Source organism: Aotus nancymaae, unplaced genomic scaffold (genome assembly GCF_030222135.1).
Source record: "Aotus nancymaae isolate 86718 unplaced genomic scaffold, 86718_ANA_hifiasm-v0.15.2.pri h1tg000007l, whole genome shotgun sequence".
NCBI lineage: Eukaryota > Metazoa > Chordata > Mammalia > Primates > Aotidae > Aotus > Aotus nancymaae.
Window position 1 is genome coordinate 10053496 of NW_026988418.1, and position 17141 is coordinate 10070636.

Consider the following 17141-nt stretch of genomic DNA (forward strand, 5'->3'; position numbering starts at 1 on the left):
GTTTCTGCCTTATTAGAATTGCTGTTTGCAGAAAGGTACGGAGATGTTTTGCTTATTAAAAAAACTTTGGGCTCAAGGTGGGTGGTCCTCAGTAGGTGGAGGCAAGAGCTCCTGGAGAGGGAGTACTGCTCGAGGTCCGTTCAGGTCAGCAGGTCAGCCTGCGCCCCCCTCTACCCCCAGCCCATGATTCTGGGAAATTCGTGTTGTACAAGAGCAGTTGCTTGACTAGAGGTAGCTTCCAGGCCTCCTGACTCCACATCCCTGGCCCAAAGGCCCAAGAGCCTCTGGGCATGGGGGCTTCAGTCCAGACATCAGCCACTGGCCCCAGCGCCCTGTCCTCAGTTTGAACTCTTTACCGCTCACTATGGACTCCTCTATTCCTTTTAGTCTTAGCCCTTCTGTTCCCCCTCGGTCCCTGGAAATCTGGGCCAGCTCTCTCCCCAGCATCCCCTATCCTCAGGAACCTCCCACATCACTATTACTCATTGCTGGCTGGGCTTATTCACTTCCTTGGGAGCTCTCAGCTTCTGCCAACTGAATTCTACCCAGAGCCCAAAGAGCTACTATCACCCTCACCCTAGTCAATCCACGGGCCTGTCCCCACCATAGACCCATAGACACATCCATGTACATGCATACTCACACATGTGTGTACACAGACACACACACACACGAGTCTCCAAGCTGGAAACAAGATTTGAGGTGGCGTGGCTTTCCAGCTCCTGTGTCTGATTCCCGGGATCCATCATCTTCCTCCCTGAGCCCATATGCATACACAAACACACACTCACACACACACACATTACAGTCACATACTCAGTGACTGGACATATCCAGAAATACAGAGATGCATTACACACAGAGAGTTGCAGACACAGACCAACATATGACACATTGTCAGTTGCCTGCCTATCTTGTGGAGATGAGCCGCTGCCCTGAATGAGGAGCTCTGGAGACTTCTCCTTGCCTGGAAGTGTGGTGGTGGAGGGAAGGTGCTTGGGAGCAGGAGCCCCTGGGAGAGGTGATGGGTGGATAGGAGTTCCATTCTGGCTGCTGTGATGGTGCCTCCCCATTCACTATGGGTCTCCATGCTTGCAACAGGCAAGCACTCACCATTCCCCTCAGTGGGGCCCAGCTCTGCCATTGGTAAAGTGCGAGGTTGATCTAGATGGTCTTTGCAGGCCCTGGAAGCTCTGGTTTCCAGCACAGCTGAGGGGCCCCAGTGACACAAGACTTTGAAGGCTTCTTTGAGCAACCACAGGTCTGCGTTGGTTAGACCAAGCCTTTCTAACAATCCAGGCAAAGATGCTCCCTTCCAGTCCTTCCTGATGCCCTCAGACTTCCCCACCGGACTCCTCAGGCCACAGTCCCCAGCAGGGGTTATATAGGTGGCCAGACTGGGATCTCTAACGTCAATCTGGGCCTCTGCCTCTACCCTAAGCAACTCAGCTGCCAGGAGCCAGCCAGAGGAGTGGAGAGAGGGGACTCCAGACTGGCAGGAGTGGAACTGCCCTTCCTGTCTGTGTCCTTCCCTCCAAGGCTCTGGAACTAGCTCCACTTTCCTCTCCAGTCTGAGGAACTTCAACATCTTTTGCCCAACCACCCAACCCCTCTTCTCTCTTGGTTTCTTGGCTCCTCATCTCCAATCCTCAATTCCTTCATTCCACCTCAGCTACACTTCCCCATACCCCATCACCTTCAAGACCTTATCACCCTTGTCTTCACCCTGTACCATCCACCTCTGAGAAACCCAGACACCCTACTCTTGACTGTAACCCCACTGCTGCCTCCATACAAACACGTATAGCACAAACACTGTTCTAAGCCCTTTACATATATTAACTCATTTAAGTGCCATGACAACAACTTAGGTGGCACTACTGCCGTCCCTAATTTGTGGATGGGGAAACAGAGGCCTGAGACATTAGAAGAATTGCCCAGGGTCACAGACATCATGATAATACATGGCAGAGCCGCAATTCAAACCTAGGCTGTGTGGCTCCTAAATCTGTGCCCTTCTAACTCCACACTGCCTCTGGCTGTAACTAGTCTCTGACGTCATGCAATCCCTGGAACTCCACATTTTTCTCCACAGTCCTCTTGCTTCCACTTCTCTCTGCCTCTGTCCAAGAACCCACACTGACTTAGTTCCATTACTCTCCTGCAACTTAACCTGTCCCTTTGTTCTGCCAGAGCGGCCAGCAAGGCCTCAATTGCAACAGTCTGGCTTTCTGCCACCTCAAGTCTATGCCTAAACTGCTAAGCCTTGTAGGTGAAAAAACCACAGCTGGGCGGCATGGGCCCTTTGTACCTCTACATCCCAGAACGCATCACTCTGGTCCTTAAGGATCCCGGCAAACCTCCCACTTCCTAGTCTAAGCTCACCAACCTGCACCTCACACTGGATGCACCTAGGTAAGCCTCTCCCTCTTGAAACAAAACCCTCCTTCGGCAGGTCTCTGTCGAGCCGTGAATGCGTGTCTCTGTTCCGCAGGGTGGGGTTTGTTAAAGTTCTTAAGAATAAGGCCTACTTTAAGAGATAGCCAGTGAAATTTAGAGGACGACGAGAGGGTAAAACTGATTACTATGCTCGGAAACGCTTGATGATACAGGATAAAAATAAATACAACACACCCAAATACAGGATGATAGTTTATGTAACAAACAGAGATATCATTTGTCAGATTGCTTATGCCCGTATAGAGGGGGATATGATAGTCTGCACAGCATATGCACACGAACTGCCAAAATATGGTGTGATGGTTGGCCTGACAAATTACACTGCAGCGTATTGTACTGGCCTGCTGCTGGCCCGCAGCCTTCTCAATAGGTTTGGCATGGACAAGATCTATGAAGGCCAAGTGGAGGTAACTGGTGATGAATACAATGTGGAAAGCATTGATGATCAGCCAGGTGCCTTTACCTGCTATTTGGATGCAGGCCTTGCCAGAACTACCACTGGCAATAAAGTTTTTGGTGCCGTGAAGGGAGCTGTGGATGGAGGCTTGTCTATCCCTCAAAGTACCAAGCGATTCCCTGGTTATGATTCTGAAAGCAAGGAATTTAATGCAGAAGTACACCGGAAGCACATCACAGGCCAGAATATTGCAGATGACATGCACTACTTAATGGAAGAAGATGAAGATGTTTACAAGAAACAGTTCTCTCAATACATAAAGAACAGCGTAACTCCAGACGTGGAGGAGATGTATAAGGAAGCTCATGCTGCTATACGAGAGAATCCAGTCTATGAAAAGAAGCCCAAGAAAGAAGTTAAGAAGAAGAGGTGGAACCGCCCCAAAATGTCCCTTGCTCAGAAGAAAGATCGGGTAGCTCAAAAGAAGGCAAGCTTCCTCAGAGCTCAGGAGCGGGCTGCTGAGAGCGAAACCAAACAATTTTCTGTAAGGCTTTTTCTGATAAAGACAATAAACTTACGGACAGAAAAAAAAAACCCTCCTTCAATCCCATCTGCCTCCAGCTAACACTGTCCCTTTCTTGAAAGCACTGTCTACAGTATATATTTCACCTCCTTGTCAAGAGCCAATCAACTCCAGTCTGGTTTCTGCCCCATCACACTACAGACTGCTTTCACCAAGGCCTTTTTGCTGAATTCCATGAACACTGTTCAACCCTTAGCTAACTTGACCTCTCCAGAGGTTCGGACCTACTGAAGCCTCCCTCCTGGAAACATACTCTTCCCCTGGGATACAGTTCCCTCAATTTCACCTTCACCCACAGAGCCCCAGCCAGAAAATCTGGGCTTCATCCTGAGCTCCTCTCTCCCCAGGCTTCCCTCCACACATTTGCCATCTATCATCAAGCCCTGCAGACTCTCCCCTCTAGGTGTCTTGGAATCCATCCCTTCCTCTCTAGTCTCACCACTGCCCCATCTCTCCTCCTGGGATCCTAATGGCTGTTGCCCAGCCCTGCCCCCCTCCCCACCCCTGCCTTGATTTTGCTCTTGTGGGGCTGACCTCACCAGGTGTGTGAGTGTGCTGCTCTCTGTGCCTGAGTCATGAGCCTACTTTCTCTTCCCCTGGCTGACCCAGCTCTACCTTCAGAGTGCAGCTGGGATGCTGCTTCCTTCCTTCCTTCGGATTTCTGCAACTCTGCAAATCAGGGCTCCTAAACTCCTGATGCCCAGATTTTCTGGCTGGGGCTGTGGGCTCTGTGGATAAGGTGAAATTGAGGGAACTGTATCCCAGGGGAAGAGTATGTTTCCAGGAGGGAGGCTTCAGTAGGTCCCAAGCTCTGGAGAGGTCAAGTTAGCTAAGGGTTGAAAGGTGCTCATGGAATTCGGCAAAAAGGAGTCAGCTGGTGGCCTTGGTGAAAGCAGATTCTCAGGAGTCATGGTGCTATGACTCCTGTGTCCAGGTTTGCAGACCCCAGCCATCTTCCTTGAGGGCCAAGATCACGTCCACCTCGTTTGTTGCAATATCCCCAATGTGGGTGCCTGCTTCTCCCCAGGTGCCCAGTGAATATTGATTAAATACATGGTAGGGGGAGGCATTGGTCAGAGGGGCCTGCTTTCTGCCCTCCTGGCTTCCCCTGTCTCTTGGATTTGAAGTTGTTCGGTGCTCTCTTCTCTCAGATCCCCTCCTCACTTTGGGCCTTGGAGAGGATGTGGAGGGGAAAGGTGAGATTCTGGGGCAGAGTCCTACCCAGTTCAGAGCAGAGCGCCGTCAGAGCGGAGTGGAGGAAGCCCCCCAGCCTCCAATGCCTGCGGGGTGCCTCACCTTCTCCTGTCTCCTTCTCCTGAGTCCCTCTCTGTCTTTCTCACCCCTGTCCTCTCACCGCTACAGGTTCTCGACCGACCGACCGCTTGTCTGGGCACTACTCCTGTCCCCTGGGAGCTCAGGCTGGATGGGGTCTCTCCCCCTTTCCAGTAAGCGTCCCTTCCCAGCCCCCTCCCGCCAGTCTCCCCCAACTCCTTCACTTGCCTGAGCCGGTCCGTGGACATTCTGTGGGTCCGACCCGGCTGACCCCTGAGCACCCTGGGTCAGCAGAAAGGAAGGAACCCGGGAGCTCAGGGCAGCCAGGAGAGAGGCCGGGTCACCCCCTCCGCCGTCTGCTGACTTCGAAGAGCTGGGCTGGCGCACAGCGCGGGGGTTGGAGGTGGGGTCACCCTCTCCTACGGGGCCGGGTTTCCGGGCGGGGTCCTGGGACAAGCCGCTTGGAGATCCTAGATCAGCAGGTGGTTGGGAGAGAGCGCCCGGCCCTGGGTCTCCCGCCCCTGTGCGCAGGGCAGAGAAGCGCAGACCCGCTCGCACTCGGCTCCGCTCCCCTGGAGCAGCCCGCGCTGCGGCGGCGGTGGGTGGAGAGGGGCCGGCGCGCTGGCCTGAGCGGGTCCCCGGCCGCCTCCCGCCACCCGGAGCCCCTCTCCTCCAAGCGTTGGCTGCCAACCCTCAGCTCCCCTTCGACCCGGGGCGAGTGGCGTTCTCACCATCCACCTCCCCTCTCCGCTCCGCTCAGTCCTCCCCTTCTCCTCTAAGCTTCGCGGTCTGCAAGCATCCTTGCAAATAACTCCTAGGCCACCCACACCGTCTCGTCCGCACTTTCCGAGAGCCGGGCTTGGATATATTGCAACTCACTTTAGGGCAGGGGTACAAGTTGAACTGGCTGTGCCTTCAGCTTCAAAGTGATTCGCCACCTTTTCTGGAGGGGGGCTGGAGCTGTGGGGTGGGGGGATTTTTCCAGGGATGGACTTGTTTTCAGCACCTCTTCCTCAATCAACCACCAATCCTGCACCCTAGAAAGGGGTGTGGCCACGAGCCTGTCTAGGGTGTGACTCTATCTCCCTGGTGGGGTGTGTTGGAGCTTTTTGGGATGAGGGCTGGGGAGGGAATGCTGGGCAGCAGGCCCACCTCCAGGCTGGGCTGTGTGGGAGGGAGGACTGAGGTGCTGACTTCTCAGACCCTGGAGGAGTTCAGCTGAAAGAGCATCTCTCCAACCTCTGCCTTCATTCATTCACTCATCCATTCATAAACCCTAGCTGATGTGACAGTGTGGCAGGCAGCCTTCATGCGACAGCGACCTTGTGGGGGAGGGCTACCACTATCCTCCATTTGCACCTGAGCAAAGCCAGGCTTAAGGCCCCACAGCCTCTTGCCCCAGCCCCTGGGGGGCAGAACCAGGATGTGAGTCTTATCTCCAGACTCCCGCCCCAGCCTGGGCAGTCGTCCTCCAGGTTGGCCTGGCAGGGATGTGACTTCAAGGAAGCTGCTTGGACCAAGCACTCCCTACCTTTGGGTCACTTATGTGTTCTCAGCACCCAGCCCAGGGCCAGGCACAGTCACAGTCACAGTCACAGTCCTGGTGTGAGAATGGCTATTGGAAAGAGCCAATTTCATTTCTTGAACAGACCACTGGAAGAGCTTGGTTCAAGGACGTGTACCTGTCCACACCCCATCCCATGCTGAAATAGTGGAGGGTTCTACTTCTCCCTAACGCCCCTACCATGCCACCCATGCCAGCGGGGCCTGACCCCACCTTTTCTCGAAGTGTGAGGGGTGAAGACACATGCCTCCACATTGACCACTCCTGTGACCACGGGGGAGGGAGTGGGGACATGAGGGTGGGGTGCACTTGAGGAAGATGTACTGGGACATTCACTTGGGCTAGAGGGAAGATGTTTCAGGAAGCCCACAGCAGGGAAAAGAGAGGAACTAGAGGCCCAGGCTCAAGAATTTCCACCCAGTTTAAGGGTCCTTTGACGCCTCACCCAGTTCTTCCCCAGTGGACATAGCTCTTGCCGTTGTGTGTCTTTATTCCTTGATTTATTTCACCTGGTCCCCAGCACCTCTCTGTGCCTGGCCTGTCCAAGCATCAGGGATTCCGCAGCCCCACCCTGGGGAGGGTGTGGCTGAGAGGGGTTGATGGGCAGGGTGTAGGGAACCACCTTCCCACAGCTCAGGCTCCACAGTCCCCAATCTCACCCCCTCCACCCTGGGCATCTCTGGGGCACTGAGGTGAGGATCGAAGGTGGATAGGAGAAAGGGTCTCCTCATTGACTGAGGAGAGACCAGCAGCCTAAGTTATTGTTGATGATGATGATGAAGGAAAGGAGAAGGGGCAGAGAATATTCAGGAGCCGGTGGAGAGGAGGGACATTCAAGGAGAGGAAGTTGCTTCTCCCAGCTGAAGGAACCGGTCTCTACACCTGGCCAGCATTTATGGAAGGCAGTCCCTTCACGGAGGTCTCTCATGCTGTGGTCGGGGAGCTGATCCCTGTCACCTGTGCAGAGCACAGCAAAGATAGAGCCTTGGATAGGGAGAGATGGGACACCTGCATGCCTGGCCCTGCGACTTTTCACCATGGGACTCGATGAGTCCTTTTTCCAGTGGGGCCTCAGCTTTCCCATCTGAGATGGACTCTGCTGCTTTGGAAGACTTTGGTTTCCCAACATCCACTGGGGTGCCTTCTGGGTGCCTGGCCCTCTGCTCCCACTCTCAAGAGGGGAAATAGACCAGGGTCACTCAGAGTGATTGGGCTGTGATGGAGGGAAACCCTGGGCCTGGGAAGCACAGTGAAGTCAGGGGGGCTTCTGAGAGGAAGTGCTGTCTCCACTGATCCTAGAAGTACACTATTTCTCGCTTGTCTGTTGTTCATGAAACCAAGCGAGAGGCCACGTGGAGAGGGTATCTCTGTAGGGGTCAAACAACTCTACCTGGAGGGTGCGGGTGTGGAGGGAGGAGCAATGTTTTCTATGTGGCCACACCTGGGTCTCCTTGCTCCAAACCTTGCTCTGTCCACGGGAGATGGGACTTTGACGTGGCTTCCCAGGGAAAGCCTACGGAATTGTTTTTACATTAAATTGAAACCATTAACATTTATTAAGCACCTACTGGTCTGGTGCTAGGCACTAGAGCAGGGGCAACGTTCACAAGATTTAAGATGGCTTAATAATTGTTTTGCGAAAAGGAAGACTTCAACCCTGCCTGAAGGGTGGCAAGAGAGAGGCTGGCGGAAGAGAATGAGGAGAGCATGTGGGTAGGAGATTTTTTGAACTGGGCCTTTAATGGTGGGGAGTTTGATAGGCAGAGAGAAGCAGGGAGGCTCTGGGGAACACAGGGCAAGGCTTGGAGACAGGAATGTGTTTCGCTTGTTCAGGGAGCAGTGAGACAATGGGGGAAAGAGAGAAGTCAGATCACGAAAAGCTTGAGCAGTGGAGTTAGACATCAGGGGTCTCAGGGCTGGGCTCAGCTGAGAAGTAGCCTCCTCTGACCCCCAGGGGGCAGGTTGTTTGTGCCTGTCCCTTTGCGAGCCTCTCTTCTCCAGCGATCAGGAGCTCCTCAAGCTCCCCCATCTGATTCACTGCTGCTCAGAGCCTGTCCCTGAGGAACTGCCAGGAGTTTTGATATTTGGAAAAGACTTGTCTAGCCCCTCTATTGGGCTTGTGAGCTCTAGAGCCCCAAGGCCAGGCCATGGGAGGGAGAGTCCCTGTCTGTGGTTCTTGTGAGCCTGTGGTTCACTTCTGTAGCCAGGTTAGAGCAAGGGACTGGGGCATCCTGGTCATAGTCAGGGTCTTGGACGCCAAATTCCAGAGACCAGTCAGTAGATTGAACAGGGAACAAAGCTGAGCTGCAGTCCAGAAAGAAAGGCGGGGCAGGAGCCTGAAACAAGGAACCCTGTGGGGGCGTCTTGTGACACTTTGCTCTGGGGGCTAGCCCACGCCAGTGGAATCCATTTCTGAGAGCCTTGGCTAGGCAAGTGCAAAAGGTCCCATTCCGCACTGTTCCCAGCTGCTCTGGGGTATGCAGGTCCTGGCTCATGCACGGTTTGGGTCTTCTACCCTCAGAGGGCACTGAGATAGGGGCAGCAGGTGGGACGGGAAGGCCAGGCAGGGGCAGCCTCTCAGCCTTTGCCTCAGCATTCCTCAGCCCCTCGGGCCCCTGGTTTCAGCTTCTCCAGGGTCCTGCTCACGGTGGACAGGCTGCTGCGGGCTCCTGGGGGAGAGAGCAGGGGTGAGGACAGCCTCAGTGGACAGGTCCCCATGGAGTTGTCAGGGTCAGAGGAGCTCAGAGGGACCCAAGGCCAGGGTGCTCAGTGACCCCAGGGCAGAGCTGGGAGAGAATGGGGAGAGGGGAGCATCCCAGGGGACAGTTTCAGCCCAGTTTAAAGCGACACTGGGGTCAGAACGGCTTTCAGGAGGACAGCAGCATGGGCTAGGGGTAGAGGCAGGACCCCAAGCCCACTGCCCAGCTTGAACTGCGGCTGCAGCACTTCCTGGCTGTGTGTCACTTAATCTCCTTGTGCCTCAGTTGCCCCATATGTAAAATGAAACTAATGGTAGTCCCACCCTCATGTGACTGTTGTGAGACTTAAAAGAGTTACTAATATATGCACAGTGCTTGGAACGGTGTCTGGAATGGGCCTTTTGCTGAGTCCTACCACTGGTGGCGGAGACTCTGCTGGATCCATCTTTGAGAAACGCCTGCCCTGGAATTTTCCAGGTGCGGGGCGGAGGAACAAGAAGATGCCCAGTTTGGGGTATGAGCTTTAAACTGGGCTGGTTAAAGCTAGTACCCAAAGCCAGTACCCATGGGTGCCTCTTTAAACTGGGCTGAAACCATCCCCTGGCATGCCCCCCTCTCCCCAGCTATCCCAGCTCTGCCCTGGGGTCATTAAGCACCCCAGCCTTGGGTCCCTTTGAGTTCCTCTGAGCCTGGGGGAGATAGATGGGAGAGGGGAGTGGGAAAATAAACTGAGGCACGGGACCTGGGGGAGGAAAAGGGGAGGGAGGGGAAGGGGCAGGGAAGTGCCTTCATCTCAGTGTCCATGCTGGGGCAGACAGCAACCCTCAGGACAAGCAAGAGGAGATGAGTTCAGCTCAGAGCAGCAAGGGTCTGGCTGCACACGTGGGGGAGCTGCCCAGCAGTACCGGCTCCCTGTGCTGGGGAAGCCCCTTTGCTGTGCCGCCCAAGGCTCCCAGGCCTCACGGAGCTGCTCAGTCAGGGAGGCGAGATGAAAGATGGACTCGGGAATTTCCAGAACTTACCTTCCTTGTTGCCATTGGTGCTGGATCTTCCTTCCCCGTGGTCTGGCCCTGGATGGGGATGGATTCTTAGACTCCCTGCAGGATGAGACCGCCCCAAGCCCCCTGGTTACTGAGCCATTCCCCAAACCAAGCATAGGTTGGGAAGGGAAGTCCTTGCTGTCTAGTCTCCATCCCTGATGCTGTCTTCGCTTCATTGCATTCCTTTAGGTCTCACATGATCTGGGCTGATTTGGGTAGGGGCAGAAGAACTGGGCCCTTGAAGGAGAAAATGGCAGATCTTTTAGGGAGGTGAGGTCCTGGGGAGAACTGGGGACATGGAAAGCCCCACAGGCTCGGTGGAGATGGCAGCCTGTATGTGGGGAGCTGAGATGAGCTATGCAGAAGCTGTGGGGTCTTAGGGGAAACAGAGGGTTTTTTTTATGGGGGTTCAGGGATGAAGAGGGAGTTATTTAGAGATGTTGGAGGTTTTGGGGAGTTGTAAAATCTCTCAAGGGAGATGGACTTCCCAGCTCTGAGCTGGTTCAGGCACTTTTGCTGCAGGCAGCGGGCTGGATTCTGCTGCGCTGTAGTCATGGCAACACCTGCACAACACACACACAGCAGCTGTAACACACAAATAGCTAGAGCGTTCTCACACATGGGCTCAGTCCAGCCGCACAGTGGGTCACTGACGAACACACAAAGGGTCTGGAACCATCCCTGGCAGAGGGGTCTGTGGGGTTAGGGAGAGGCCTCACCCGTGGTAGGCAGCATGTGTTCCAGGTTGAACCGAGCCTTCAGGAAGGGGTAGGCCAAGAGGAGGAACCCTGAGAAGAGACACAGGGGTTCTGTGATGGGGAGGGCCTGGTGAGTGGGTGGGCTGGGAGCCTGAGGGTGGATATGGGTGCATGGGAGGAGCACAAGTGTGCAGGCTTGGGACTGTCAGTGTGTAAATATGAGCCCGTGGGTGTGTGCGTCTGGGTTGGGGGCAGTGCCTGTCTAGGGAAGGGGCTATAGACTGGGAAGGCCTCAGCCGCCTGGCTCCGCCGTGCCGAGGTGAAGAGCAGGTTGCTGGAATAAGCCTGGCTGACACCACCACTGCCTCTCTGCTGTCCCCACCCTCCTCCAGGGCCCCTAGGGCCGGACTGGGCGCTCATCCTCGGCATGCTCTTCTCCACCCAGCCCTGGGGAGCAGGAGCACCAGAGCCAGTCCTACCCTGCCCGCCCCAACTCCATCCCCCGACGAGCATCTGTGCCAGAACCTGCAGGTGTAGGTGCCCAAAGCCGCCTATCCTGGTGCTTCTGCTCCTGCTTTTGGCCTGGGGGTGGGGTGGGGTGGGGCGAGGGATGACACTCAGCCTCACTGCGGGGCTATCAGTGGGCCTGGTCCACACAGATGGACACCGCTGCTGTGGAGGCAAACAGGGAAAGAAGAGGAAACCCTTTTTCTGAGCTGGAGCTTGTCTTGGCTCAGAGAGTCCTCAGGAACTCTGTCCTTTTACCTGCTGTCATCAACCCCTTGTTCCGCCTAGATAGGCTGATGAATCCCACCACAAATCCAAGAGCCTAGAACTTGGGGCTGGAGGTCCAGGGGCCATGGGCTTCTCAGAGATGGAGGCAGCAGGGAGGTGCTGAGTAGCCAGAAAGGAGTGCGACAGCCAGCTCCCCCTTGTCTCCTCCCCATGGCTGGATGGAGCCCCAGCGCATTCCTCCTCTCCCTCCTGTGCCCCTGATGGCTGCCTTGCTCACACCTCTAGCTTCCATTCTCCCTAACCAGTTCCCACTGCCCCAGCCCTTCCCTGTTCCTTGTTCACCTGACTATGCCCCTGCTCCCCTTCCAGAATCTCCTCTCCCTATCCCAGCCCAGCCCAGCCCCTGCTCACCCAGACTAGCAGCACCAATAAAGACACCGCCCATGGCAGCTGCAGCCCTGGATACAGAGATGCCGATGATGATGCTGCCGGCCACCAGGCCGAGAGCCACACAGGCCAGCTGCAGGCAGCGGAAGTCTCTGCTGCTGATAGGGATGTCCATGCAGGCCCACCAGGGCACTGCCTCCAGCCGGTGCAGTCTGGCTCCAGAAAAGTCCTGGAAGTTTCTGGGCTCTTGGATGTCCCGTGTTGGTGCTCCAACTTCAGGGTGGGAGTTTCTGGGCAGTAAGATTCTGGGCAGGGAACCCTGGGATTTATCTGCAGTCCTATCCCACTGCTCTACTAGGCGACCTCCGGTCCCACCTTGACCTGGGATCTGTACCAGGTCACCCAGTTTACTCTTCCTCTCTTAAAGCCCTCTGAAACAGAAGCCCACCCTTGGGACTCCTGCCTGGCTACATTTCTGCTGTGGCCGCCAGAGTTCTAGGGAGCCGGGCCTGTTCCATGGGATCCTTCCCTGCTGGCCTCCACCCAGAAGAGTTCCAGCTCCCCTGCCCAGGACATCTGGCCGCAGCTTCCTAGAGCCACTCACTGTCACTGAGCCTCAGCCTATGAAAATTTAAAGCAATGCGAGGCGGGGTGAAGGGGGAGTTGATCCAGGGGCCACAGGCTCCTCAGAGATGGAGGCAGCAGGGAGGTGCTGAGTTATTCATGAGGCTGCAATGTGAGTGGCTGTCTGGGTCCCTGGGGCCCAGCGCGCAGTTGGCCCAGGTTCCACTGCAGGTTCCTGAGGAGAAGAATGAGCTGGTGGCTTTCCACGTCGTTCAGAAGCCAGGGATGTGAGGAGACTCCTGGTCACATGTTCAGGGCACACTCTGCTGTGCTCTGCCCTTTGGCCTGGAGACACACCTGGGGCCTCTGAGACAGGAACTGTGCCTGGGATAGGAATCGGCAGGGAGAGGCATCCCTCCAAGACTGCTGTCTGCCCCTGCCCATCCCATCCCCATCCTGTCCACCTCTGGGCTCCAGGCAGGGCTGACGGCCTAGTTAGATGCTTGATCTCAGAGAACTCCCTTGTCTTCAGGTGGGCTTGGTACCCACCCCCCTATTAGTGGCCAGTGGGATGCAGAGTTAACCCTTCTAGCCACCTTGGGGATCCCCGATTGGGAGTGACAGGGAAGAGCAGTTGTGGTGCTGGTAGGGGCAGGAGGAAAATACCTAAGGGGTAGGGTAGGGAAGAGGACTTGGTAGGGGCAGGGTGCTGGGAGGCCATGAGGTGAGGCCGTGAGTGGGAGGCTGGGTCATGGTTGACGCCTTCCCACCCGCTGAACTGAGCACCTGCATCTAGCCTGTCTGAGCTACTTGCAGGATACCCTAACCCAAGGCTGGGCAGTGGTCACTAACCCAGCCCAGCCCTGAGCCCTGCCCCAGCCCCCAGTTTCAGCCTTCATCATTCATTGCATTATTTGGCCCTTTATGTATCTGGGCCTCCCCAGTCCCGGAATATGGCCTCAGCCTGCCCTTGCACCTGGGCACAGTTCCTAGGGTCCTATAATCTTGCTCAGAGTCCCGTCACCTTCCCTGCCAGTCACGGGCCTCCCTGGCCTCTCTTGGATGCCCCCTCTCTGCACCACATCTGCAGTCTCACTTCGCCAGCTCAAGTTCTTGTTCCTCCACCTGCCTCCATGACTGCCCTGTTCTTGTTCTACCTCCTCTGTAGACTGAGGATCCCTTGAGGGCAGCTTCTGGGAGTGAGCTCCCCAGAATGCTGTGGCTGGGAGGGACCTGAGCTAGGCTTCTGAACATGAGGACAGAGTTCGGGGAGAGGACTTGGACCTGCACGACCACCTCCAGTCATCAAAGAGCAGGGCTGTGGACACCAGGGAGCTGCCGTCTCTAACAAGAGGCATTCCTTGTGTGTGGAGAAGAGGGCCTGAGAAGGCCCAGGGCCACCTGAGCAGAGCTGCGGCTCACGATGAGTCTGTAGAGAGAGGTGACTGCGACGCACAGATGGGCCCTGGACTGTGTTCCTGGCCCCCACACAGGGGAAGCCCCTGGAACTGGGCATTCCCCAGCCACAGCGCTGCTGCCAGCATCCGCTGTGCCTCCTGCCTGGATGAGATCTGATTATTCCTCTAATTAGGCATCAAATCATAGCCCATGTCTCTGTCACACATAATTGATCCCCCACTGACTTAGTTTTAGAACGAGCCGACAAAATATCCATGAAACGTGTTCCTGGCTCCTCTCAAAGTCTAAGACTGAGGGCGACTCTCTCACACCCTCACCAAGGCAGAAGCTCCTGGGGCCATGTTTTCCACCTTGCACTATGGGGCTCGGGCCAGCTGTCCTACCTCCCTGAGCCCAAGACCTCGTCTGGTGATGGGGATGGGGGTGGCAGAGGCGCCTGTGCACTGTTTCAGATCCCAGAAAACACTCTGGCCTCAAAGGAGAGGCACGTTAAGCCTTCATCAGTTCCGAGATCACAGGACCAGGGCTGCCCCAGCTCTTCATAAAACAGGTGGGGAATCCTAGACATGGAGGAACAGAGGAATTGCTCTAGAGTCCTCGAGGAACCTACGGGCCCAGGATTCTGCCCCACTGGGAAGTACTCTGGGCTATCTCTGCCCTGAATTTCTTTTTTTTTTTTTCGACCAAGTTTCACTCTTGTTGCCCAGGCTGGAGTGCAATGGCGTGATCTCAGCTCACTGAAACCTCTGCCTCCTGGGTGCAAGCGATTCTCCTGCCTCAGCCTCCTGAGTAGCTGAGATTACAGGCATGCAACAGGCATGCACCACCATGCCCAGCTAATTTTGTATTTTTAGTAGAGACGGGCTTTCACCATGTTGGTTAGTCTGGTCTTGAACTCCTGACCTTGTGATCTGCCCGCCTTGGTCTCCCAAAGTGCTGGGATTACAGGCAGGAGCCAACGTGCCCAGCCTCTGCCCCTGCATTTCAATACTGTCTTAGTTGAGGTGGGAGGAATTGGCAGCCCCACCATCAGAGGGAGACATTCTGTTCAAAGATCAGTCAAGGGGCCAGGTGTGGTGGGATTACAATCCCAGCACTTTGGGAGGCTGAGGCAGGAGAATTGCTTGAGGTCAGGAGTTCAAGACCAGCCTGGGAAACATGGTGAAACCCTGTCTCTACAAAAACAAAAGTCAGCTGGGCACAGTGGTGCGTGCTTGTAGTCCCAGCTACTTGGGAGGCTGAGGTGGAAAAATCAGTTGAGGCAGAGGTTGCAGTGAGCTGAGATCACACCGTTGCAATCCAGCCCGGACAATGGGAGTAAAACCCTGTCTCAAGAAAAAAAGAAAAAAAGGAAAGAAAATCAGTCCAGGCCTGCCTCTTTCCCTCAGGACCAGAAGTGCGTCATTAAAGGAAATAGTTGTGATATGGAGAGGGAGGCCTGCCAATTCTTTTCTCAATTTGGGCTATATCATCTCTGAAAAAGAAAATGTATGCGTGTCCTTGAGTGATGTGCTCACAGCAATAGGTAAATGAGTTCAGGAACCTCTCTGTGAGCCATGCTGAGAAGGAGGTCCAAGGCACCAGGGCCCCATCGCCCCACCAACCCCCCACCCCTCCCAAGCATCAGAGCCTCCCCACTGAACCTGGGTCCTCTCGGAGGCCACAGTTCTCAGGCATGGTAAGGCCACGGGCACATTGCTAAATTCCATCACAAAGTCTCTTCTCTTTGTCTCTTGCCGAGGCAAGGGCTGGAGAGCGTCTGCCCATGCTCCTTCCTTCTCAGAGCACCAAGTCCAAGTGTGGCGTGGGGGTGGGGAGGAAGAGTGGGCGAAAAGGCTCCAGCTTGGTTTGGTTCTGTTTATTTTCCTTGAGGGGTGAGAACCCTGGAAAAGAGTGTGATTAATTCATCAGTCCCCCGGGGGACGGGTAGCTTTCTTGGACCGTTTGGAAGCTGAAGTCAGGGAAGCAGCTTCCAAGGCAACTGCTACCATGGCAACAAGAGTGCCAGCCTTGGGGGGACATTGCTCCTTGGCCCCCACCAGACCTGAAGCAGCTGAAGCAGCTGGCATGGGACCAAGGCACCTCTGTTCATGGAGCTGGGTCTGGGAGGGGCAGTTGGCCAGGAGGGAGGAGGGTCCCCCAGAGCCCAGGCAGGTAGACACACAGAGGGACAAAGACTGGACGGTCCCTGTGTCCAGAGGCCCTCAGACAGGAGTCCTCAGGGTCCAACTGAACCAGGGCTGGGGCTGAGGCCTCCTCCCTGGGTTTGAGGAGAGGGGCCTGAGGTTTGAGACGCTCCAACTGGCTGGGACCAGCTCTCTCCTTCTAGGGCCCTGCCCACGCGTGAGCTTTGGAGCTTGGGAGCTGGCTTCCACCATTGCAGATCCCATGCCTGGAAGGGGCTCCGTGGTCTCAGAGCCTCCTCAGTGCATCTGCTGGCTCTGCCTCTGCCCAGCAGAGCCAGGACTTCCAAAGTCACCAGTGAATAGTGGCAGAGGCAGGACTGGAACCCAGGGCCTCGCTCCCAACTTCAGGCTCTTCTTGTGCCACAGCTGCCCCTCTGGGCCAGGGACTACATTCTGGAGGGGCGGAGCAGCCTGTCCACAGGAGGATCTCACCAAGGGACAGAGGCCTGGCTCATCTTAAGAGGCCTGGACCTATCTCCACAGCACACAGTGCTTCTACAGAGCGCTCCCGGAGCCAAGGACCAGGGAGGGCTCATCTCCAGCACTGGGACTGTGAGTTGTGTGATTCTGCCCCGGTAGACAACAGTAAATACAGGAATCCCTGATTAGCCCTAGGAGACATGTTCTAAGACTCCCTGGTGGATGTCTCAAACTGTGGACAGTACCAAACTCTACATATACTATGATTTTTCCTATACATACTTATCTGTGATAAAGTTTAATTTATAAATTAGGTATAGTAGGCTGGGCGTGGTGGCTCATGCCTGTAATCCCAGCACTTTGGGAGGCCAAGGCGGGCAGATCACGTGAGGTCAGGTGTTCGAGACCAGCCTGACCAATATGAAGAAACCCCGTCTCTACTAAAAATACAAAAATTAGCCGGGTGTGGTGGCCCATGACTGTAATCCCAGCTACTCAGGAGGCTGAGACAGGAGGATCGCTTGAACCCGGGAGGTGGAGGTTGCAGTGAGCCAAGATCATGCCATTGCACTCCAGCCTGGGCAAGAAGAGTGAAACTCCATCTCAAAATGAATGAATGAATGAATGAATGAATAAGATATAGTAACAGATTAACAAAATAGAACACAAAATAGAACAATTGTAACAATATGTTGTAATAAAAGTTACATGGATGTG

At 55.3% G+C, this 17141-nt stretch overlaps 2 protein-coding genes across 3 annotated transcripts; one reads left to right on the forward strand and one right to left on the reverse strand.

The window, feature by feature from the left end:
• Positions 1–2505: 2505 nt before the first annotated feature.
• On the forward strand, positions 2506–3482 carry LOC105704949 (large ribosomal subunit protein uL18-like). Its single transcript, XM_064372152.1, has one exon. It carries the CDS (start codon positions 2604–2606, stop codon positions 3480–3482), a length of 879 nt encoding a protein of 292 aa, XP_064228222.1. The 5' UTR covers positions 2506–2603.
• Positions 3483–6763: 3281 nt separating this feature from the next.
• KNCN (kinocilin) lies at positions 6764–12440 on the reverse strand. Of its 2 annotated transcripts, XM_021673284.2 has the most exons (4): positions 11860–12440; positions 10735–10803; positions 9998–10072; positions 6764–8945 (listed from the first exon to the last, which is right to left on the reverse strand). In XM_021673284.2, exons 1-4 carry the CDS (start codon positions 12008–12010, stop codon positions 8866–8868), a joined length of 375 nt encoding a protein of 124 aa, XP_021528959.2. In that variant the 5' UTR covers positions 12011–12440; the 3' UTR covers positions 6764–8865. The 2 variants fall into 2 exon arrangements, with proteins under 2 accessions (XP_021528959.2, XP_012289932.1); XM_012434509.2 differs by lacking the exon at positions 10735–10803 and having other exon boundaries at positions 11860–12010.
• Between the last annotated feature and the right edge of the window lie 4701 nt (positions 12441–17141).